The sequence below is a fragment of the Phoenix dactylifera genome, chromosome 9 (assembly GCF_009389715.1).
Source record: "Phoenix dactylifera cultivar Barhee BC4 chromosome 9, palm_55x_up_171113_PBpolish2nd_filt_p, whole genome shotgun sequence".
Taxonomy (NCBI): domain Eukaryota; kingdom Viridiplantae; phylum Streptophyta; class Magnoliopsida; order Arecales; family Arecaceae; genus Phoenix; species Phoenix dactylifera.
This window is the reverse complement of record NC_052400.1, coordinates 2,606,921-2,632,522: the sequence shown is the minus strand read 5'-3', so window position 1 is coordinate 2,632,522 and position 25,602 is coordinate 2,606,921. Positions and strand designations below refer to the sequence as shown.

Here is a 25,602-nt window from a genome sequence, read left to right as displayed (position 1 = left end):
TCATGAAAATGAATTAAGGATGCTCATGGTGCAAAGTACATGACTCCCACTCACCTGCCAATCCGGCACAGCCCTGATACGCCTCCAAAAATCTACAGCAGGCAGTGGGGAACTTCTTCCTCTTGTTCCCTAACTTCTTGCCCAACTGTGACATGCATTTACAATACATTTAGTCTTGTATCAAGGGCTATAATCTACGTGCCAATTATAACATAGGAAACTTTAATTGATTCAACTCCCCTGTTCCCTAAATCTTTTCTTTTCTTTCTTCTTTTTCTTTTTAATTAATTAACTCACCATTTATGTGTATTAGGGACTCCTTTGCATGAGTACAAGGTCCCTTTTTGCTTGATCTAGGCTTAATACTCTATTATAGCATGAAATCCCTTATTTTCCACCCGGATGAACAGTAACCCGGACCGACAGCCGGTTACTTCATCCCGGGTTTGATCCACTTTTCAGACTTCAAATTTGATGAAATTTTTACCTAACATTCTACACTCATAGAGGATTCCAGAATAGTAATATGCATCACTATCGGAGGCCGTTTGACCCCCGAAATAATTTGCCGAAGTTGGGACTTCGACACAGTTTTTCCGTAGTGCCGGAAAAATTTGTCAAAATCCGATTCTTCTTCTTTTAACCACCTCTACAACCCTTATCCGACCCCTCTAGACTATATCCACCCTTTGTATAGCCTAATGTCATCAAAAGACTAGATAGGGATGGATATTTACCTTTTTCTTTTTGGAAATCGAGGTCCTTGCGTAGAGGGGAAGGAGATCTACGTTTTTCCCTTCAGCTGGAAGTGCAACCGGGATCCCTTTCTTCCTTGAATCCCCTTCCTCTTCTTCTTTCTTCTTCTTCTTCTTCTCTTTTTCTTTCTTTCTTTCCTCTGTTTCACGCCTGAGAACCCCCTCCCTCTTTCTCTCGGTTTCACCAGCTCAAACCCTCCAATTAAATCACATCAAAACACTATTCACCCTTTGTTTAATATTATTAAATTCCCATTTTGCCCCTAACACTTCAACATATCTACCGTTATGCCATTAACTTTTGATTCCTTCCAATTTTACCCTTACCACTTCAATGCATCTACAACTATGCCATTATCTTTTGATTCTTTCCAATTTTACCCCTTATATCAATTTTAAAGGACTATTCTATCCCTTTTTATATATAAAATTTTTTTTTTTTTTGGGGTTATTACAGATAGCATAAGAATGCTATACCCCTTCTTGCAAAGGGGCACCTTTGGTCTAAGCTCCTCAAGCTGCTTTTTTTGTTTTTTTGGTACAACAGCTGCTCACCCTACTCTAGTGTAAATGTAGCCAGCAAAGTCAAGAGTTATAAAATTGCATAATTGTGAATGGCTGGTCCTCTGATGCGTTCAGAGGACCTTCCTGAAATGCTGCACCTGCATAAGAGGCGATTCAGTTGACTTGCCCTTCAAGTTTTAGTACAATCGAATTGATGGTAAACATGACCCATCATGGACTATTAAAGGCCCAAGATTGTGGATCTTGAAGTTGTGTGGATCGTGAGTTACAGGCGATAAAAATCTACATTTGGTCGTTGAGTGCTGTGAAAGGGTTACATTCATTTTAGGTTGAACTAATCTCGGCAGTTGAAGTGCAGGGTCTTGTTCGGGCCACCGCAGGAGAATTGGAGGGGCAAAATTAGTTAAAAATGGCTGAAACAGATACTTAGGCGACTCGCTTTTGCATGTTACTATTGCACTTAAATTTTAAGTAGCAAACCCGCTCATCTTCCCCTTCACTCTTCCATGACCTTCCTTCTAAAAAGAGGTGAAAGTGATTCTTGAGGGTTTCAAGGAAGTATGAACAGCTATGATTCTTCAGCAAGCCACACAAAATATAGATGTTTTGATCTAACTTTTGATCATTCACATAGATTTTTTATATTATTATTATTATTGAGGATTTCGATGGACTATGGAATTTTCTAATGTTATGGTTTCTTTGTGCCTTTTCTCATTAAATCAGAAGAACTAAGCATGTGTGTTGCCCATGCATGAATATATCCATGGTGGTGATTAATTGTGATTCCCTTGAAAAAAAAAACATATTTACATGTTAGGACCGCAAGGAAAAAAAAGATAAGTTCTATATATTTCTTTCTTTTTGTTGACTCTTTAGTTTAACTACAAGAAAAATTCAATATATAAAGATGTAAAATAATTTAGGAGGTTCACCAGGCTTAATATGGACCACTTTGTCCATTAAAGAAAGCTTGATAGAATCATCATATCAGGAAGTCGAATTGCATGTAATTTACACTCATCCTTGTTCAAAATGATATATGCGAGACACATACTTAGTTAGCCATATAGTAGGCTGAGAATACATCATGTAAGGAGTTCAAGAGAAAATCTCAAGTATTAAGGTTAAAAAGAATGCACGGCATCGAAATTGACTGAGTCAACTGGATGGTATCAGACTATAGGCCAAATATATAGGCATGACCAAGGGTGTGCTAATATGAAGTAGGCCGAATGGAGATATAAGAAGAGTTTCAACTGATAACGTATGCTTGTCGATATGATAGAAAGTACGAGATCTGGTCATTTCAATAAATGCGAGTAGCACGAGGACAATTGGCATTAGTTATCTAAATCGTCGTAAAGAGTGGAGGTTGAATATGGATAGCAACCATTAAAATGGGTGGGCAATTACTTACAGTTTGTCATTTAGTATAAATAAATAGAATTGTACTCTATAAAAAAAAAAAACTCTTCGATATCTATATCAATGAATTCTATTTTATCTCAATTTTGCTTTGCATTGTACTTTATTTTTCAGTAAGACTCTACTTTAGGAGTAATATTAATTTAACTACAATTTATCCCTATTCATCCTTCTCGACTGGTAGTGCTGCAGTGGCGAAAGTCATTGAAGGCAAAGGCACCTGAACCTAGCTACTTTTGTATCCTCCCATCCATTATCTTCTTTTCAGCTACTCTAATGTGGTGGCACACCTATCGACCTATCTATCTCTTGGTCTAGACGGAAAGAGCAAACACATGCCAAACTTCTAAACACTCTAACTTATTTGTATGATATACCCTGGAGATATTTATTTTTATAAACTGGATAACTTTTTAAAATCTACAATGTGGCACCACTTCTCGTGGAGATATAAGTTCTGGATTGGAGGTTTGGTGAGAGCATCTTAATAAAGGGGGATTTGAAGGGAAATGCAAGATCTATGGCATACCTTACAAGCTAATGGTGGGCATAGGCATGGGTGACCAGAGCAAGAGGGATATTAGTTCTTAGTGTTTTCCATGGCGGACAAAGATTGGGAATTATGCAAAGTAGAGCGAGGAGAAGATGAGCGCTAGTGTGAAACTAAGAAAATGATGCTAATGAGAGAGTGGGCATGTTAAAATTAATTCATGGATGGATCATATTGCAATAGATTAAAAATTAAAAGTTCTAATTAAAATTCAAATAAAACAAGAGAGGCCGATGAGGCCAAAGTTGAGGGGATGCTTGCATGATTTTCCATAAAAGAAGACATAGCAAAAAGATACATGGCTGATGTCATATTAGATTTGAAACCATTCCCAGCGTAACATGGGCGCGTACCGAAATCAAAGGAAGAAAAAGGGAAACCCGGAATCAAGTCCCGTCACCATTTGTCGCATGTCATCACATGGGACCCGAGGCCGTATCTTTCACATAAAAGAAGGATTCCTTTTCCTTCGTACGAATCGACCGTTCGATCACGCACCGCGCAGATCTCCAAGCGCTTCGACAACCTTTCATCGGCTTCACAATGTCAAAAGCGACCGGTGGATGATGATCCAGCGGTGGATTAGCGTGAAGGAAGGCAAATCCTTCTTCTGCGCCAAAGATACAAACCCGCTTCCTGTCACCAGTGGTGACGGTAGACCGACAGGCCGAGTCTCGTAGCACGTGGAGCGTAGCTGAACGGAGACAAACTCCGGCGGGGCCCATCCCTCACATGCACCGAATAAAAAGTGACCGTTGCTGCAGGGAAATAGAAAGCCAGCAGCTCCATTCCGCCTATGCCTAAATAGATGAACAGACCAGCATTTGATATCGTAGCCCAAGCTCAATCATCCTAAAGGATGATTCGGCTACAGTCATTAATTAGATTAAAAAAAATCTGAGAGATGCTGGCGGCAATCACCTGTTGCTTTAAAATATCTAGACGATGACGAAGAATGAAGAAATTTTTCAGACCAAGCATGTATTTCGTGAAGCCAATGAAGCTGCAGATTGGATGATCACCTATGTGGCCAGCCATCAGATGGTATCTTATGAGCTAGGGATGGAGAACTGCCTCGGACACTCCGTGATATAGTACTATTTTTAATTTTATTGGATGCATTCTTACTTATCAGATTTGAATCATCCGTCCTATAAAAAAAAAAAGTAGAATAGACTCTGAGGTCTATTTAATTTGTTGCATGCTGGCCATAACTCTTCTTTAATCATGTTGTCCTGTGGTTGAGGTGATCATAATAGCTGGGATGCAGAAAGGTGATTTATTTTGTCAAACTCTTTTTCCTGCTTGCTTGACTATTTAATTCCACTCTCCTTCTCAAAGCTCGCATTTTTCTAGTTCTGCCTAAAGTTTTAACTAGATAATTAAGAAATGAAAGTTAACCAAAATGCTGGCGTATTTTTTATGCAGGAAAAATAAGTACTACGATAAAAAGTCCACCTAATTAACTAAGAAAGGACAATATAAATACTTCAATTTACAAAATCTCTTTTTTTTTGAGAAAATTCAATTTACTGCAATCTAAATGACATGCATAAATTTTATGTTATGTCAGGCTAAATAAAGCGTCATGTTTATTTATTCATATGGATGGTAGCAATTTTTTTTGGCTGCGGTGGTGCACCTTTTATTTTCTTTCGGAAAACATCTAATATAAAATCTAAAAATTAGTAACTTAGTATGCACAAACAGAAGGAAAACATAAAGAATTATTTTTTATCAAAATATAATATATTGAGTGTTGATTTTGTGAGTCAATATCTTGATCATGTTTCCCTATACAAGCAAGTTTTTACCATCCATGTCGCCTTTTTGAAATTATAATAATTTTGTCCCTAAGGTTGTTTTATCAAAGAAATTATATATGGATAGTATTTAGTAGAAACATGTTGGAGAAGGGTTTTATACTATGGACTTGTAGGAGAGAGGATTTGAATTCAACATGGCAAAGTGGCACCGATGCCATTACTATTATGAAGAAAAAAAAAAGAAGGTAGGATCAGCAGGATATTGGTAAATACTCATGGTCACGGTATACATTTAGAATTATGAAAATGAATATTTAGAATTATTTTTATTCTAAAATATTATTTTTAAAGTAAAAAAAGTAAATTTATTTTTAAAATAAAAAGTTAGGCACGGGTCTAACCATCTTTCATCAAGATAACATAAGAAGGAGAATATAAGAGGAAAAAAAGCATATCAAAGAAAAAAAGTGGAAACAAAAGAGCAAAGGTTGAGAACAAGGCAATAATCAAAACACAAAAGAATTCTACCAACAAAATTTACCTAGAATCGGCTTTTATTTCCATCCTAGGGAAAAAATTGTTACAGCTAATGTGCCTAGCATTTGTGGCAAAGCTTATTTTTGAAATTGAAAAAAAGAATTATTGTTTATAAGCAATATTAAACAACAAAGAAGTCTTCACACATGATTCTTAAAAATATAGGGGCGTTTGGTGACCCACATAGAATATTAAGGTAATCCTAGATCACCGATAATTCGTATTCTGAAATAATCTAATCTCCTATGATTTAACATTACCACATTTGGTATACTATCTTCCAGTGATTAAGGATTCCTCATATATCCACAAGTAATCTGTTTGGCATTCCATTACAATCCAAGATCACTCACCATAAAATATCAAAATTATCCCGATATATCCCACAATAATATATTTTTTAATCATATAAAATATCTTATAATATATTTATTTACATATTAATTATTAATATATTTCATAAAAATGCATTTATTAGTTCTATAAATTATTAATCCTATAAAGATATATTAATCATTGTTATAGAATTAATATATTTTATTTCTACTTATAATATATTATTTGTTATATTGATAATTATTTTAATTAGGTAAATAAGGTAAATAGAAGAAGTATATTAAATACTTTCAATATATAAATATAAAGTACAAAAATATATTTCTACTTAATTTAAATTTATCATGAATAGTAATATGACAACAATATGATTAATAATATAATACAATATAATATATTATATTTTAAATATAATATATATAATATTAATGGTATATTAATATTCTAATTTTTTCTAGTGTATCGAGGGGCATCTTTGTTCTCAACTTTCAGTTCAAAATTACTGCTCTGGGGTGATCTTAAATTTTCCATCTCAAGACAGACGTTGCATCTAAGTTGGGCAGTGATTTAGGATTAATAGGATTATCATAGTGCAACTAAATGTGGTGATCTCATTATCTTCATTTATATTATTTTTGATATGGGGATGATCCCTAGTATCAATCGTCCTATAGGATGGGGTGACTTGTTAGTCAAGGAATTTGTCAACCTGATGATAATCTTGGTGGATTTTTTTTTTCTCCATAAATTTTGCCATAGACTCTGGTAACTTTTATATTCCAAACAGGGAAATCAATAAATAATCTTCCCTACTGAGGTTTATTTACTTATTTCAGTAACTTACTTTGAACGCCCATTATAACGCAATTACTGGGGGAACGCGGCCGGGACCGACAGGAGACGTTGGACCGCCGCATCTATCGGTAGCCGTGGTATGTTACCCCGAACCAAAACACAGCCAATATCTATTCCCGATCTCCGAACCCACTGACCGACCGAATCCCAGCTGGGTCCCACAAATCCGAATGTTGTAATGATTAAGAAAACAGCCCTTTTTAAACTTCACCGCGGATAACTTTATCCCCCGACATTTATAGCCCTCCTTCCCCGTGACGCTCCGTGAGCTTCGCTGCCCCACTCTCTCTCTAGTGGCACTACCAGCTCCCGAGATTCCTTGTCTCCAATTTGAAGAGCCCTCCGACCCCTCTCTCTCCAAGAACCCTCAAAACCTTAGCTTTTGCTCGCTTTCTCTGCGGATCGATCTACCTTTTACGGCGTGAGGATGCTATTGGGCCGTCCTCGCCGATTCCTTCCTTCTGGCTAGCGCGGGATGCGGTTCTTGATCCTTTAACGGTAGAAGCGCCGACCATGGCTCTCTCAGGCGTTCCTGCGGCTCTAGATGGTAGTTTTTGGTAAGAGAAGAGATGGAAACCGTTCGTTTCTTGTTCTTGTTTGTTCTTGAGTGCTTCTTTAACGGTCTATTTCGATCTTTTTCCAATGTACCTAGTCTTTGTTTTTTAATGGCGTGGATGATGACTTTTTTTGGTTCTCTTGGCTGAAACCAAGCTCTTGGATGGTTTTCTGGGTTTTTGTTGCAAGAAGAGAGAAATCTTTACTTTCTTTATTATAATACATGCTTCTTTAATGGCTTTTCGTTTTTGAAATAATCTGACTGGAGTTCTTGCCTTATCTTGTTCTATGTTATCTGAAAAAACGGGGGTAACTTTTTTTTTTTTTTTTTGAATTGATAACTTAGTGGATTTCTTGGTGCTAAATTATTTACTCCTTTTTCTTTCGGGTAAAAGTAGGAAGCACCTCATCTGGATCGTTTGATAACTTCAAGATCTGTTTCTTCATATATTTCAGAAGAATATGTAGTATTTTGGGAGATATTTTTCTGCCTTTCCTTTCAGTTTCGAGCCTTTTGGAATCACGAAAGAACTATATTTATGAGCTTTTTCTGTTTGAGTTTTCTTGGTTTCCAGAGTCATAAATACTTCAGATTGGTAACATAAATGACAGACCGATGCTTTATCTTTTTATATTTTTATTGGATACCCACGTTTTTTGCTCGTCTTTTATGCAGAGAATAAAAAATCTGCTTGATTATTACCCACAAACTTAAAAAGATAAGTCTTTTTTTCTCTCCCTGGATTACTGGACCGATTCTCTTATTATATTCCAGCTTGATGTTGGACTTCATCAGACTTTGTTCTTGATAATAGCCCTTAATTAATTTCCCCTCCTGTAACTATGTTTCCATGGTCACATTATTGGTTTACTTATTATTATTATCATTATTTTTTGGGTGCAGTAATCAAATTCTTAGGGGTGATAATGTTAACTTTGCTCTCCTTTGGGCTTGCTGTTTTATTGTTTTTGATGAACCCTGTTTTATTGTTTTCAACAGTGGTTTTTAGTTGATTTTTTATATCTTGTTTATTAATGGCTTACAGAATTATTTATCTCCTGCTTCTTGAGTGGCATGACTGAAAATTTGGAAGCCTCTTTTATTGCCTTTTGATTCTTTAAACCATGTCTCTATCTATGTAGATTGCTTCTGCTTCAGATATTTTGATGTTAAGAATATTGCAGGTAAATACGAACAGAATAGAGGAACCTGGATAGGAGACATGCCAGACATTGCTCTAGGAGTGTTATTGTCTCTCTTGTACATGGTAGATGGCTCTAACACTCCCAAGATACAACTGATGTCTGGCTCTGCCCTGCTCCTTCTTGCGCAGCACAAGCATGTGGAAGGCTTGACTTGGTCGACTCCTTTAGTTGCCGGAAATCAATACTTTAAAAGTATGTAAAATATGGGAAAACTAGTAGTAGTGATGGAAAAAGTAGGCGAGTGAAGAGTAGAGAGAGAGAAAGAGCAAGAGATGGCCATCGAGAGAGAGAGAGAGTGCTGAGAGCTTGGACCATGGCCTTTATATAAAGGCTGGTCGAGTAACAGCTCTAACAACTAGCCTGGGTAGGTTATACTAGCTGTTATGGACTAACCATGCCCCCTTTATTACGGCTAGCCCAATAAATAAATATCAAACTGATCCCTGGTTCCACCCTTCTCCTTCTTGGCATAGCATGACCATATGGAAGGAGTGACACGATCGACTTCTCTAGTTGACCAAAATCAATACTTTGAGAGTATAAAAAAATGGGGAAAAATAGTAGTAGTATTGGAAAAAGTGACTAGCCCAATAAATAAACATTGAATTTATCCGTGGCTCAGTCCTACTTTTTCCTGACATAGCATGAGCATGTGGAAGGCTTGACCCGTTGACTCTTGTAGTTGCTTGAGATCAAGGTTCACGAATTTGTGTCGGTCAGCGTTCGGTTCGGTACGGTACCGATTTGATACGGTACCGATGCATGATATGGTAGGGCGTGTTGGTTCTGACTGACACACCCATTTTTTTTGGAGTATTTCAAGTTGATTTAATTGAGATATCACTTTTTTTGAACTTTCTTAATATTTGTAAGTCTAATTTGATTTTTTTTTTGATGTTTCTTAATGTTTCTATGATTTTAGTTTAACCTAAATGATGCATTTTATTGTTTTAAAATACTACAAATTATAAAATGATTATGTCACCGTTGCATGCTATAAGAAGCAACATGAAATATCCTCAAATTAAGTAGTAAGATAAAAATTATAAAATAATATAATCAATTACATACATTTAAAGTACAACATACATACTGATATCAAAATTTGGGTCGAGTAGTGATGTCTCTCGTAGATATTCGGATTATCAGTATAGTCAGGAGGCACATTAGCTCACCCCTTTAACCAAGCGACATTATAGTCTTGTATGTTCATCTCATAACTAACGCGTTCCAGATTATAAGCAGTCTCGAATCTCTCGCTGAAGCTGTGACTCTAAGAGGTGTGTCCTCTAGCTGATAAACTGGCTGATAAAACGATTGTGAAGGGCCCATCCGAATAAAGCCGACAACAAAAATCTATCCGTAAGATGCTCCGAGCTGAATTAGGTAGTAGTCACCGAAAGATACCTCAGACGCATCATATCTATATCCATATCCATATGGGTCATAGGCTGCCTGTGGCTGTAGATAATAGGATCCAGTATACGACTCGAAATCTGATACGTCTATACATTTTACTCCACGTGCAAGGTCATCTGCAGCTGCATTGTGTCCTCCTGAATTACCTCGAGGAGCTCGTCTTCTATACTAATCAGATCCTGGCGGGTTCCACCAGATCGTGCACCGTGGTTCCTATCTTGTGTAGCATGCATAAACTGACTCACTGGTGAATCGAAGACCACCGTGCGGTGTCTCATAATCAAAGACCACCGCCGTTTATGAGATAGCAACACGATAGTCTTCGATTCACTGGTGAGTTTTACTTTATGCATCATGCTCCACAGGATAGGGACCACTGTGCACGATCTGGTGGAGCCCCTAGGATCCGATTGCATATAGGAGACGAGCTTCTCGAGGTCATTCAGGAGGATATGATACAGCTGCAGATGACCTCGCATGTGGAGTAGGATCCATAGACGTATCAGGTTTCGAGTCGTATACTAGATCCTATTATCCGCAGTTATAGATAGCCCATGATCCATACGTATATGGATATGATGCATTTGAGGCATCTTTCGGTGGCTACTACCCTACGCAGCCTTAAGCATCTTACGGGTTGGATGTTGCTGCCAGCTTATTCGGATGGGCTCCTTCATAGCCGTTTTATCCGCCAGAGGACACCTCTCAGAGCCAGAGCTTTAGCGAGAGATCCGAGACTGCTTACAACTCGGAGTGCATTCCTTATGAGATGAATATAAAAGACTACAATGCCGTTTGGTTAGAGGAGTGGGCTGATGTGCCTCCGGACCGAACCGGCACGCCCTGTCGTACCGAACCGGCTGCTGACCGGTACGGGTTCCGGTACGGTGGACCTTGGTGCCAAGACCTTGTGCCATATCCTTTAACTAGAGACTTAGTCAGGTAACAGCTCTAATGGCTAGGTTTGGGGGGTTCTTTGTTGTGGGGTAATAATGCCCGTTTTATGGCTAGCTTGATAAATAAACACCAAAATGAACAAGTCAAAATAATTAAAAACAAAAGACAAGCTTCCACATGCATGTGACAGGCCCAGCTCGTGACATGGCGTGCATGCGTGAACGGCAGGGTTAGTCAAGCAGATCAGCCATGAATAGCGCAAAAAGATCACACATCTAACTAAAGCCTACTATTGAGAAGTATTAAATGCAACTCTACTTGCATTATTTTTTTTCAAATATGGCACTAAAGTGTATCAAACTAGTTATGAAGTAAATGCTTTAATGGTTTAACTTTTCCAACCAAAATTCTGAAAATATTTAAATAATTAAATATTATCTAACAAGGAGGTATATGGGGAGGTGCTCAATCTTTTAAAGTTTGCTGCTTCAGATGCAGCCATCCACCAACTGGAATTTAGATAATTGCTTCAAGGATAATATCATATGTTCTCTGGTGCATGACCATGGCTTATATGTGAAATCACTCCCTCATAATTTTTTGCCCATCTTGTTGTTGTTGTTGTTATTTTTATTATTCTTACTTTTGGTTTCTTCTTGCTGTGTCAGTCACGTCTCATGCATCAATGTAGGTGACAGATTGTGAAGTTTCTTTCTGTGATTGATTTACAGGTAAAGCTTTCCTCGTTTCAACCATTTGTTGCATTTCCTGCTTGTTACATCTGCATCTCTTTATTTACTGGTGAACTGATGCCAAATTTCCTCCCTAAGTTTTCTCATTCTTGTTGCATTTCTGAGTTAATTGTTGGTTATAATTTCAAACTTCCTCCCTAAGTTCATTCTTGCTTCAATAGTCTACTATTGGCAGAGTTCTTGTTCTCCCATTCTGTCAGCAACTCTTGTCCATTTGGTGTCACTTCATCAATTCTTCCAGTTTAGCTTGTTGATTGCCATTCTTATGCATCTTCTTTTTCGCTCCTCTTGAGAAGTCCTATTTGGAAACTTCTTAATAATTTAAGTCTATCATAGAATGTCTTCTTCAATTACTTTCTGATCAAATGCATGGAAATATAAAGCTAACCATCTTAATAAATAATTCTTTTTATACTTACAGTTGGGGCCTTCAGCAAGACAATATTGTTCTTTGCACTTTAGCTGGCTTCTAAGGAAAATGGAGAAGACGGAGCTCTGGTGCATGTTATTTGTGTTTCTCCCACTTTTAGTTATTGGAAGTGGGGATATTTATATTGTGACTATGGAAGGAGAACCTATAATGAGTTATAGTGGTGGTGTCGATGGGTTTGCTCCAACAGCTGCTGATTCAGTTGAAGAAATGGATATCACCAGGTAGCAATATGATATTCTTTCTGAATTTTTATTTCCAATTCTATTTTCATGCATCTGCTATTTCTGCTATCAATGAGTAAGAATCAACAGTTTTCTTATTTTGCTTCATTAAGTATTGAGGTTAATAAATTCCTTCTTTTAGCATCAGCATTAATCAGAATGGTTGTCACTGTTGATTTATTCAATAATTGGGGGTTGGCTCTAAATTCTTGTCGGTGCAAGAAAGACAAGGATGACTACATTATATTACACTATTAGGTGTCATTTGTCATAAACCTCATAGATCCGCTTTCATGGCTTTCACCTATGCTACTAAGGCACCTCACTCTTCACAATGAGTTTGCAGAGCTGTGTGAATTCATGTCCATGGCTGTATTCTTTTTACGTACAGAACATTTATAGTAATTTTGGATACATATGCACTCGATCAACAATTGCTCCTTGACTTCACCCCCTTTGTTCTTTTGCTGTGGTTCCAAAAAAATGATCATGAATATTTAAGAAAGTATGTCTTTTCGTACAAAGTTGTATGTGATGATCATCAGTTTTTGGTAAATTCTTTGAGACTTAGGTATTGCCTGACCTTCTCAACCTTGGAGCTTTTTTCAACTTTGAGTTGTGTTCTATAGTTATAGCTGACCCCATATTTGATGGGAAATAGCTTGATGATTGTGATGACGATGATGATCGTTTTGAACCTTAGAAAATCTGGAGTTAGACAATCTGAAGTAGTTTACGATCATAGATGATGCTAACTTAGAAAGAATGGCTAGTTAAAATTCATATGCATTATGCCTGCTACATCATATTAAGAAAATAAAAAAAGAAAAATGACAAGAAAGCAATGAGTGGATTTTGCAAAACTGAGCATGTGACGATGCTTTCTGCTAAGGTTTGTTCTTATGGATTCATATTTACTTTCATCTGCATCTCATGAAATTTGTATTAGCAAGTGATTGCATGCTCATTTCTGGTATTTTCTCCTATCAGTGAGGCTGTGACATCATATGCCCTTCACCTCGAGAAACAACATGATGCACTTCTAGACTCACTCTTTGAGGTTGGAACCTACAAGAAACTGTATAGTTATCGCCATCTAATCAATGGTTTTTCTGTTCACATGTCTCCTGACAAGGTAAAAGATGTCGCCAGATTGCTTTGAGACCACTCAGTGCACTTGTTCTTTGTTGCTCAGTAAATTTTTCTCCTCTTATTCACCAATGGACATCTTTTGTTATTTATTATGTATTAATTTGTTTATTTGTTTATTAGGCAGAGGCCCTCAGTAGAGCTCCTGGGGTTAAATATGTGGAGAAGGACATGAAAGTAAAAAAATTAACAACACACACTCCGCAATTTCTGGGACTACCTACAGGTGTATGGCCAACAGGTGGTGGCTTTGACAAAGCAGGAGAAGATATTGTGATCGGCTTTGTGGATTCAGGAATTTATCCAAAGCATCCAAGCTTTTCTACATACAATTCGGAGCCATATGGACCCCTTCCACATTATAGGGGGAAGTGTGAAATTGATCCAGATACAAAGAGGGATTTTTGTAACGGGAAGATAATCGGAGCCCAACATTTTGCAAAAGCTGCAATTGCAGCAGGAGCGTTTAATCCTACAATTGATTTTGCATCACCATTGGATGGTGATGGGCATGGAAGGTGAGCTCCGTGGAATTTCTTTCTCATAGCTCTTGCTATGATATTTTTTCTTTATGTCTCTCTACTTTTATAGAAACTTGTATGTCTTCTACTACATGACATGAAATAGTGTACTGTTGCTGGTGCATTTACCTCTAAAGGTTCTGGATCTGCGTCAGTAACTTTGTATCTGGCATTAATCAGCTATGATTTCAATTTGTACATTTAAGTTTCTAGTTACATATGTGCTGAGTCTATTTGTCTAATACTCATTGGTGTTAATAAATTTTTTGTTCTGTTTTCATCTTTTAATTGCTATCTGTTTTGGTCAATATAGTTGATATAAGTCATGCCGACCACTCGTATTGACTGGAATAACAAAAGGCTTTTGATTGGTAATATTTGTTGAGAACATTGTATAATCTCACGTCATATAGGGAAAGGATCCTTCTGGTGCTTCAGTACTTATGGGCCCATTTACCCTACTTGCCCATGGTCCATCCACCTAAATGCTTGGATTTTTGGTTCTAATTTCATCCATATTATATCGAATAGGGAAAGGACCCCTGTGGTGCATAAGTTTTCATGGGCCCATCGACCTAAATGCTGCCTAAATGGCTGAGATTTTGGGTCAGGTTTCATCAATATTACACATAAGATTCCTCCTATGTACTTCACTGGGCTCGTTTGGTTCGCGGGAAAAGAAGGGAGGAAAGTGTGGTCAACGGAAAAGTAATGAGATGCTTCTTGTTTGGTTGGAGTTTTCAAAGAAGAGACGAAAAAGTTGTATTCCCATGAAAATATGATTCCCACATTTCATGGGAAAGTCTTTCCCATGAGAAACATAAGAAAGTTACTTTTCCGTGAGCCGGGAATCACTCCATTTTTATTTTTTTCCAAAAAGGCCCTTCGGCATTCAAGAGGCATTAAAGACCTAATTTTTATTAAGGGTAGAATAGGAATTACACATAACTTTTCCAGGAAAATGGATGGTCAACCAAATATAAGCACTCTGAAAATCTGTCACTTTCCCATTGTCAATCAAACATGCCAAAAGTACTTTTTTAGACATCCTCTTTTCAGAAATCTGCTTTTCAGGAATCATATTCCGAGAAGGAAAAATGCTTCCTGCGAACCAAACGAGCCCACAATGTTTTTAGGCACCATGTATAGCTTCTTTAATCACTTTTATCCACAAAGCAAGCCCTGCCAGTGAAGTCCCCTAATATTACACATAAGATCCTCCTTGGTACTTCACAATGTTTTCAGGTACCATGTATGGCTTCTTTAATCACTTTTATCCACAAAGCAAGCCCTGCCGGTAAATTCCCCTAAACAACCATGGTCTTTTTCCTTGTCTCTGGTGAAAGTGTCTTATTTTATCTCCAAATTCAGTGCACTATGTATATATAATTATTGAAGGATGATTAGAACATGCTCTCAACTTGATCAAACAATGCAAAATATTATATATATAATTATCGAAGGATGAGCAGAGACCTGTTCACAACTTGATCAGACAATGCAAAATATTAGCAGCAGGGCGGGTATGGGTTGGGTAGGCCATTACCCGTTCTTGCCTTGCAATTGGAAACCTTGTACCATGCCCACCCTGTACCCATCTCGGGATGGGTTGGGGTTGGTAGAGTTAGATGTGGTGGATAAACCTGCAAGCTTTTCTGCCTATACAAATCAAAAAATAACAAAAGAATATAAAAGTAAATCTCGATACTTCACATAACATTAGAAAAAAATAAGAGTGAACATAACAAATCAAATTTCCAATGACAATAAACAGAAATATTGTTCTCTAGGAAGTTAAATGTCTCGCAAACTAAGAAAAGCAATCAACTGAAAAAATTAACAACTAAGCATGTATCTTGTAGCCTTTTACATGATTAATCTTTCTCACGAACGATCACAATACTTTCTTCTCCATTAACATCATAATCATCAAGGATAGTTTGAATTTTGCTACCTGGTGGTGGTGTAGATGAACCTAAAAAAGTACAAAGAAAAATAAACTCCATGGATCAATAATGTATAGATTATAGAATATTATCCGGATCTGAAGTAACAATTGGGGAGGGTCTGATTGGTGAAAGGCTTATATATAATTGCATCAGGTTTGGGGTGGCATTGCCATTATCTGCACCTGCCCTGGATCTGCTTTGTGGTTTAGAATAATGGCCTATTCCCATGACTCTAAACGGGTTAGATAAAACCCACCCCGTTAGGTTTGGGTCGGGTTGCGTACCCGATGGGGCAGAGTAAATTGCCACTCCTATATAAATATCTTTTGCAGATAATTCTTAAAACTGTTTTACTTCTTAATTCTTACTGATATTCTATATTGATTAATCCTTTTTTCATCCAAATTCATTTGTACTGATGTTTAAATTTATTATATTACCAGTCACACAGCAGCAATTGCTGCTGGGAACAACGGAATACCAGTGAGAATGCATGGACATGAATTTGGTAAAGCAAGTGGTATGGCTCCACGTGCCAGGTTAGGCATTTTTTAAGTGACACAAGAGATGTACAGTATTGACTTGTAAAGATCACACTTCTCTGGTTATCTGCCTTCAGGATTGCTGTATACAAGGTGCTGTATAGGCTTTTTGGGGGATATGTTTCTGATGTGGTAGCTGCCATTGAGCAGGTATGTGGGAGACATGTTGATAGTGGTGGAAAGTGAAAATAAAATCAGGCTTGTATTTTTCCTTATAAAAGAAAAGGTCACGCTTGTATGGTAGCTTTTATACTATATGATGTTATTTTGAATGCAATTGACTCAAGGGTTACCACTGCAGTTCTATGTCAGAATATTAATATGGTGTCCAGAAGTGCATTATGAAGATGCCTGTAAAACTGAATATTAAAGTGATGCACTTCCATTGGATAGTTTTATGCAATAATTATCATCATTATAATGATCCCTCTCTCTCTTTTGCGTGCATGTGTGTGTGTGGGGATTGTTGTGGGATTTCAGCTTCTTCTTGTTCCTTGGTGTCGTTGTAATAGTTCCTAATTGTATCTGGTAATTGTCCTGCCCTCTCTGATTCTGTTTCTTTGGAATATGGTCACGGTACACACCATCCTTTCACAACCTTTGTCCTTTTGAAAGCAGTTTTGGGTTGCATTGATGTATCATGTATCCATGACCTTTTCTGGCATCTAAGCATTTATGATAGTGAAGCATACATTTCTCCCAAGACATGAACTAATACAATGATAGATGTTAGTGTATAGTAGAGGAACAAGCTCACTTCTTCTCATACCTGCTTGCTAAACTATGTTGTATTATGTATTTCCATTGCTGCAAATTATATCTTCTTTTCGTTGAAATGTTAGATTAGTCAGATTGTCATAATTCATCTGCAATATATGAGATGTAACATGGACAAATGTTGGTTTACAGGCTGTTCAGGATGGTGTTGACATTCTTAATCTTTCAGTAGGGCCAAATAGCCCACCTTCGTCTACAAAAACCACATTTTTAAACCCTTTCGATGCAGCACTTCTTTCAGCTGTGAAAGCAGGAGTATTTGTTGCCCAGGCTGCTGGAAATGGAGGTCCATTCCCCAAAACCTTGGTGTCTTTCAGTCCATGGATTACAACTGTGGCTGCTGCAGTTGATGACCGAAGATATAAAAATCATATAATCCTAGGAAATGGAAAATTAATACCAGGGCTTGGACTCTCACGTAAGTTTATACATTGCATGTGTTTTATTCTGAGACGGTTAAGTTATATATGGGGAAAGGTTGCAGATCTATATGTAATATGTAATCTTGAAATCAATTTGTTCATTGTAGCTAAAGTACATAAAGACTTCATTTGACATAGTAGTTTTGTGGATTTTTTTCATCAAAGTTTGTCATATTGTGTACAGGTAGTGCTGATAAAAATCATAATTAAAGGCTTTTCTATATTGCCTTTTACATCAGAAAGTATTCCTGTATCATTTGCCCGTTGTATGCCAGTAACAAGCTTCAAAAATCTAAGATTAGCTATTATTTAGCTTGAGAAGTTGAAAATTTTGAGTGCATTGCCCACTGATGAGGAAATGTTTGCTCTATCACTCTTTTGCTTATATGGAGTTAGGCTGGAATGTTCTTGCGTGCATTTGGCTCCAAATGCTTCCCCATGAAAATTGATGATGGACCTCTCTGAAAATGAAAATCCATGCTATCGGTCATTGTCTATAGTGTATAAAATGCCTAGAGAATAAAAGAACAGTATTTTTGGAAGTCTCTTGCCTAGGCATCAAGTGAGCACAAAATGACTGGTAATTCCAATGAGCAAAAGTACATGTGGCATTTGCAAATCTGATCCATTGATATTGATCTATAGATACTTTAAACCTTACACTAATCAAATTTCAGCTGATATGGATATGTCTAGATTATGGATCAAACTAGAAAACACTAGCATACCGTTAAATTTCCATTTTTTTTCAATCTGATGCATGGGTAAAAGATCTCAAAATGTGTGATCTTTTTTTTCCTGCCACCTTATATGACGGGGTTATGATCAATTGTGTGGATTTTATTTTGAGTGGTCCATCATTGATTTTGATTGGGACCCATTTGAGGCCAAATGCACCCATGAACATTTTAGCTTGTCTCTCTCTCTCTCTCTGTGTGTGTGTGTGTGTGTGTGTGCATGTGTCTGGTTTTTTATTTTTGTATTTGCAATTTTAAATAGCGAACTTGGTGAATAAATTATCACTTCTATGATTTGGTTGCTTTCATTTTCTTCTGTTGGCTCAATGTCTAGAAACTCTGGCTTATGCTTCTGTTAGAAGTTGTTTTAGTATATCAAGTGCCTAGTTCACACTTAATTATGTCTTGTTCTCACTTAAATCATTTGATTTATTAAAATTGTTCTTTATAACTATAGGAAGCCTCAGCATCATTTGTATATCATAAGTTACCTTTCATTGTTCAACTACAGCTGCTACGCATGGGAATAAGTCATTCGACCTAGTTTCTGCAAATGATGTACTGCTTGATTCATCAATCATGAAGTACAATCCATTAGACTGCCAAAGACCAGAACTTTTAAATAAGAAAATGGTGGTGGGAAGAATTCTTCTTTGTGGGTATTCCTTCAATTTTGTTTCAGGCACTGCATCAATCAAGAAGGTGTCTGAAACAGCCAAGACTCTTGGTGCAGCTGGCTTTGTTGTTGCTGTGGAGAACACTTATCCAGGAACCAAATTTGATCCTGTACCTGTTGGTATCCCTGGGATTCTCATCTCAGATGTCAGTATGACAAAGGTACTTAATATTCTGATGCCTCTCTTTTGGTTCTTCTTATCAATCATGTACATTGATGGTAGTTTATAAATTAATTGTAATTGCTTGCAACTGAAATTTTCAACTGTATCACTCATGTTGCTAGAACCACATAACTTTGCACCTACATGGGCTCCAGAGTACTTCAAGATGCATGTTTCAAGAGTTCCTCTTATGTTTTGAGGAAGCCTCCAAATTTCTTCCTTTTTTTTTTGAATTTTCCGTATACTTGACAAAATGAACTGCATGTGAGATGTCAGCCTTTTGCAAAAATGTCGCAAATGTGACACTTTTGAAGCATGCGATCTCGATGTTCTAAAATAGCTTCAATCAGTTATTTTAAAAATGTTGGACTACTGGTGTTTATGTTTCAAGCAAGGTCCGCCGAACCAGACGAAGTGGTACGGTCCCGGTTCGGCACCATACCGTAGGGCATGCCGATATGGAACCGGCACACTTATTTTTTTTTTGTGGAGTTTTTCAAGTTGATTTAATTGGTAATCAATCTTTTTGAACTTTTCAATGATTTTAAGTCTAATTTGATGTTTTTTTGTTGTTTTTTGATGTTTCTATGATTCCGGTTTAACCTAAATAATGCATCTTATTATTTTAAAATGATATAAATCATAAAATGATTAGTGAGATGTTGCATGCTACAAGAAGCAACATGAAATATTCCTAAATCAAGTAGTGAGGTAAAAAATATAAAATAATACAATCAATTACATATATTTAAAGTACAACATACATACAAATATCTCAAATTGGATCGAGTGGCGATGCCTCTCGTAGATATCCGGATCATCAGTATAGTCAGGAGGCACATCAACCCACCCATCTAACCAAGCGGCGTAGTCTTGTATGTTCATTTTATAAGGAACGCGCTCTGGATTATAAGCACTCTTGGATCTCTTGTTGAAGCTCTGGCTTTGAGAGGTCCTCTGGCTAATAAACTGGCTAATAAAACGACTGTGAAGGAGCCCATCCGAATAAGCCGATAGCAAAATCCGACCCATAAAACGCTTCGAGCTGCGTATGATAGTAACTATCAGAAGATGCCTCAGACGTACCATATCCGTATCCGCATGGATCATAGGTTGCTTGTGGCTGCAGGTAATAGGATCCAGTATACGACTTGAAATTTGATACGTATATGGATTCTACTCCATATACGAGGTCATTTGCAGCTGCATCGTGTTCTCCTGAATGGCTTCAAGGAGCTTGTCTTCTATATTCCATCAGATCCTGGCGGGCTCCCCTAGATTGTGCACCGTGATCCCTATGCTGTGTAGCATGCGTAAACTGAAACTCACTGGTGGATCGGTATGTATGGTTTACTTTAAATATATGTAATTGATTGTATTATTTTATATTTTTTGCCTCACCAGATTTGAGAATATTTCATGTTGCTTCATGTAGCATGCAATATTTCACTAATTATTTTATGATTTGAATCATGTTAAAACAGTAAGATGCATCATTTAGGTTAAACCAGGATCATAGAAATATCAAAAAAATAAAAAAATCAAAAAAGATGAAATGAGACTTGAAATCGTTGAAAGAGTTCAAAAAGATTAATTATCAATTAAATCAACTTGAAAAACTTCACACAAAAAAATGGGCATGTCAGTATGGAACCGGCACGTCCTACTGTACCGTGTGTCGGTACGGTACCGGTTCGACAACCGGAATGGGTTCCGGTACCGATTCGGCGAACCTTGGAGGAAAAGTTTAGATAGCTTTTGTTCCATATGTTAAAAGGGCAGCTTTTTCAAAACTTTGATAGAGCATTTTCACTATATTTAATAGTATGGAGGCTGAAGAAATTTTAAGTAGAGAGCTGAAAGTTACCCCCATGGTATGCCGAACCGGCCTGTACGGGCCTGTACGAACCGGTCCGGCCAACTACCGGTACGCCGAAGCCATGGAAACCGGTACAGGCCGGTTCTGTGCTGGAGACGAAGAAGACAGAGGAGAGAGCGTGGGGAAGGAAAAAATTTGGAAATTTTTAAGTGAAGTCGTTAATCGATTTGCCGACTTCACTTAAAACCCCCAAATTAAAAATCCGTGGCTGCATCCCTTGTTTCGAAACAGGAGGCGGGGCCGCGGTCTCGGCCTCCGCCGCGCCCCTGTGGCTTTCCCTGCCCCCCGCCAGGCTCCGCCGGCCCTCCGCGGTTGTCCGATGGCGGCCACAGGTGTCCTTTCTCCCTCTCTTCCCCGCGCTCTTTCTCATTCTCTTCTTCCCCGACTCCGGCGGGGAAGAGCTGGCCGGTTCGTACCGCCCGATTTCGGTACAAACCGGAACCGTACCGGTACGCCTCCCGGATCCGGTACGGTGGATCTTGGTTACCCCCAACCAAGATTCTCCGAATTAGTGCCGGGGCTTGTACTGGCCGGAGACCGGGTTTGCACGGTACAGATCCGTACTACCATACCATTCCGTTTCGGGGTGCATAGAAACATGGATAGAGTGGGGGAGAGGTAGGAGAGAGAGGAAGAGAGAGGGAGGGGGAGGGAGAGGGAGAGTGGGGAGAGAAATAAGGAGGGGAGTGAGAGAGGCCGATGCTGACAAGGAGTTTGGACGGGGGATGGAGGCCGGCGTGAAGATCAAGAGAGGGGGGTGGGAGAGATTTACCTCAGATTGTTGAGTTTCGAAGGAGGACAAAGGGTTTCAAAAGAGGATGGAGGCCAGAGGGTTTCGAAGGGGCCTCCGGCATTTCTTTGGCCTTCAAATCGGGCGAATAGTGCGAAGTGGTAAATATAGTCTTGAGCCGAGGGTTTTGAAGCGAAGGTAGCCACATGGAGGGCATTTCAACTGGCTGGCTTCATGTCTCATTTCGAGCCAATGAACAATATCGGCAGTCGACCGGTCCGGTTCAGCACACCCCGAACTGCCCGGTTTGGCATGGTTCGTTAATCCATGCCTCACACCCTTCCATTAAAAGGGTAAAAGAAAGAAATTATGCGTCAAAATTCACTGTTGGCATCCAGACCACAACAGGAACAAGATCACAAATATTCCTTGTATTTGGTCATTTAAATCATACTTGAACATCAGCGACTAATTTGTGGTTCTCCTAGTGGCTTATTCTTGTTATCCAAAGTTCTGTGCTGATATATCATCCACTATTTGTTATCCATTCATGCTAATATCTTATTCTGAATTTAATTTGCTGACAATTTATTCTCTTTGAAATCCTTGATTACAGGATCTCATAGACTTCTACAATAGTTCAACAAAAAGAGATTGGGCTGGTAGGCCAATAAGTTTCCAAGCAATGGCTAGCATAGCAGATGGTTTGGCACCTATACTTCATAAATCAGCTCCCCAGGTTGCAATATTCTCTTCTCGAGGACCAGATGTAAGAGATTTCAGCTTTCAGGATGCTGATGTCCTTAAACCAGATATACTAGCTCCAGGAAATCTCATTTGGGCTGCCTGGGCACCAGACGGAATAGATGAGGCCAATTATGTCGGTAAGGATATGTCCAATTATTTTCACCATGTTTTCCTGTTTTCTTTTGAATTAAGGACATAGGGTGGAAACAGTGGCAACAACCTGCTGGTTGAATTCTTTAGACAACATGTTTGAGAACTTTTTCGAGAGTCATATGAAAGAGGTCAGGGACCCCTGTTTCTTCAGGAAAATTATTGAACTTAATCTGCTTTGTAGGATAATCACTATTTCTCTCCGAAAAAGAAAAAATTACTATTTTAAGCATTTCATGAAGTTTCTGTAGGTTTGGTTGAATTATTGCATCAATCTTTGATGTTATGACATGGCAAAAGAAATCACTTTCTGTTATCTGAGCCTTGTTAATGTAGACTCTCAGTTAAAGTACATTAGCTTCCTAGGATTCTCTGGGTAATACTTAATAACTATTTTAAGTCCGAATCCTGATATCTAATCACTGCACTGTAAGATCAACTTATAGAGCCTCTCACTGCATTGTTAAGTTATTCTAATTCTGGAAACTGATCCTCTCTTTTTTGTTCTTGTGTGCCTGAGCAGGAGAAGGATTTGCCATGGTATCTGGAACTAGCATGGCTGCTCCACACATTGCTGGGATAGCAGCACTTGTAAAGCAAAGGTACCCCCACTGGAGCCCAGCTGCTATCAAATCAGCCCTGATGACAACAGCCACTACGCAGGATCGTGGGGATAGACCACTTCTGGCACAGCAATATTCCGGATCAGAAATTATGACATTAGTACAAGCAACACCATTTGATTATGGGGCTGGTGCTGTTGATCCGAAAGCTGCTTTAGATCCTGGACTCATTCTAGATGCATGTAAGTTAATTGGTTATCTGAAATGCATTATGAAAACCTAAAAAATATACAGGATGACGGATTAAGAGTTAGTTACATGTCTTCTGATGGTTTAGAATTTATCAGTAAAATCTATTCATTTTCTTTATTTTCTTTTTTTGGTATTATCTATATACATGGTTTGGTTCTTCCTTTGTATTTTTTCGTTTTTGGTGTTCCCATTATTTGAAGCATCATACTAATATGAAATGGTTTTATGCCATTTGACCTTTTTTTCGGTGATCACGGGTGGATGACTTTCAAATTTTTTCCTTTCACAATTTAGCATGCTTTTCTTAAAAGGTATTTTGAATCTATACCTATATAAATATATAAATTACATGAATACCATGCAAATTTACTATTTATGTGTATATTCTTATAAATTATTCTTTTTTGCATGTATACCCTTAAAAAAATCTAAAATTACATATATACCCTCACAAAATTACTACTTGCATGCATACTCTCATAAATCATTTCTTTTTGTGTATAATTTTTTTTTTTGCATGTGTGTATACATGCAAATAGTAAATATGCAGAGGTATACATTTCTTTTTTGTGTATATCCTTATAAATAATTTCTTTTTATATGTATATCCTTCTAAATTTATTTTTTTTTGCATGTGTACCTGTAACTCGATAAAGGTAGAGTTGTGGAAAGAAATAATTTACAAGGTATACATGCAAATAGTAAGCTTGCAAGCATATATACGCAAAATGAAATAATTTATAAGAGTGTACATGCAAATAGTAAATATGCAGAGGTATACATATATTTCAAATATTTATAAAGGTATACATGTAAAAAGAATAATCTATGAGGGTATGCATGTAAACAGTAAATTTGTGTGGGTATACACATAATTTTAGATATTTATAAAGGTATACATGCAAAAAAAAAAAAACCCTACTTAAACCCTGCTTTTTTAAATTTTTGACTGAAACTTTTCTTGAACCCTTGCGTAGTGCTTACATCCGGGTTTCTGAATTTTGTGCAAAACCCGGGGTGAAAAAAATGGTTAAAAACTCTTACATGCTGCATTTTTTTCATGTTATGCTATATTTTTATCACAGCAGCTGTTTTTTCAATCCTGCTAATTAGAAAATAGTAGGCAATTTCGGATTAGTAGTATTTCCATGCAGTCTTTGTTATCCAGTTTTCTTTATACATCAGTTCTTCAGTTCTGAACCACTTTTTTTCCTTTTTTTCTTTTTGACAGCATACCAAGACTACATCAGGTTTTTGTGTTCAGTACCAGATGTAGATTCTCACGAGATTCTGAACATCACAAGCTCAGCTTGCAATGCAACTGGTGGCCGTCCAGCTGATCTCAACAACCCATCAATCGCCATCTCCCATCTGGAGGGAACTCAAACAGTCAAGCGAACTGTGACAAACGTGGCTGCGACGGAGACTTACGTCATCACCACCAGAATGTCACCAGAGATTGCATTAGAGGCCAGTCCTCCGGCGATGACGGTGCTGTCCGGAGCATCCCGTGAGATAACAGTGAGCCTCACAGTTAGGTCGGCGACCGGAGGGTATAGCTTCGGTGAGATTCTGATGAAAGGTAACAGAGGGCACAAGGTGAGGATCCCAGTTGTTGCAATGGGCTTCAGGTGATAAAGAGGTCTGATCTCCAACCTTGCTATTATTCTTTGTAGTATGATAAAATAAAACTTACAAGCTATATCTGTAAACAAATCGTGCAATGTCAATGCTAATAACAGTATTTTGGTGTGTGTGTGTGATACTGCAAGCTTTCATCAATTCCTACTTACGTGGGTTCATGGATCATTTTGGATGCGCAGAAGCCTAGAATTTGTGCTAAGAAGACTCAAATAACATTGTTCCAGATTGTAAGAACTAACGTAGGGGGTATGAACATTGTAAGGAATTAATAGTGCATGGTTTTCCAAACATTTGCCCAAATGTACTGGGTTAAGGATTATTTTGCCTTATTGGTAATGATTTGCATAGTATTTACAAGTGAATCAAAAAGGCCAAAACCAAAGTTTTTATCCAGTAACCTTTTTTGTGGTGGATACCTGTGTTATTTGTTTTGTTTGCGTTTCCTTATAATGTCAGAGTTGGTCTC

The 25,602-nt window shown here is 37.8% G+C and overlaps 1 protein-coding gene across 5 annotated transcripts; it reads left to right on the top strand.

Moving 5' to 3' along the window:
- Positions 1–7,008: 7,008 nt before the first annotated feature.
- LOC103713098 (subtilisin-like protease SBT2.5) lies at positions 7,009–25,529 on the top strand. 5 transcript variants are annotated; one of them, XM_008799887.4, is made up of 13 exons: positions 7,009–7,309; positions 11,498–11,560; positions 12,003–12,235; positions 13,226–13,370; positions 13,508–13,902; positions 16,298–16,393; positions 16,474–16,546; positions 17,306–17,591; positions 18,844–19,169; positions 22,397–22,664; positions 23,201–23,482; positions 24,724–25,134; positions 25,316–25,529. In XM_008799887.4, exons 3-12 carry the CDS (start codon positions 12,060–12,062, stop codon positions 25,125–25,127), a joined length of 2,451 nt encoding a protein of 816 aa, XP_008798109.2. In that variant the 5' UTR covers positions 7,009–7,309; positions 11,498–11,560; positions 12,003–12,059; the 3' UTR covers positions 25,128–25,134; positions 25,316–25,529. The 5 variants fall into 5 exon arrangements, with proteins under 5 accessions (XP_008798109.2, XP_008798105.2, XP_008798107.2 ...); XM_008799883.4 differs by having other exon boundaries at positions 24,724–25,529; XM_008799885.4 differs by lacking the exon at positions 25,316–25,529 and having other exon boundaries at positions 11,521–11,560; positions 24,724–25,127.
- Positions 25,530–25,602: the final 73 nt, after the last annotated feature.

What these genes read in the sequence shown, in the direction of transcription:
- LOC103713098 (XM_008799887.4), top strand. Translation starts at nt 12,060, where the DNA reads ATGGAGAAGACGGAGCTCTGGTGCATGTTATTTGTGTTTCTCCCACTT. An exon ending in GAAGAAATGGATATCACCAG is followed by an intron (nt 12,236 to 13,225) that starts GTAGCAATATGA and finishes TTCTCCTATCAG; the next exon opens with TGAGGCTGTGACATCATATG. An exon ending in AGATGAGGCCAATTATGTCG is followed by an intron (nt 22,665 to 23,200) that starts GTAAGGATATGT and finishes GTGCCTGAGCAG; the next exon opens with GAGAAGGATTTGCCATGGTA.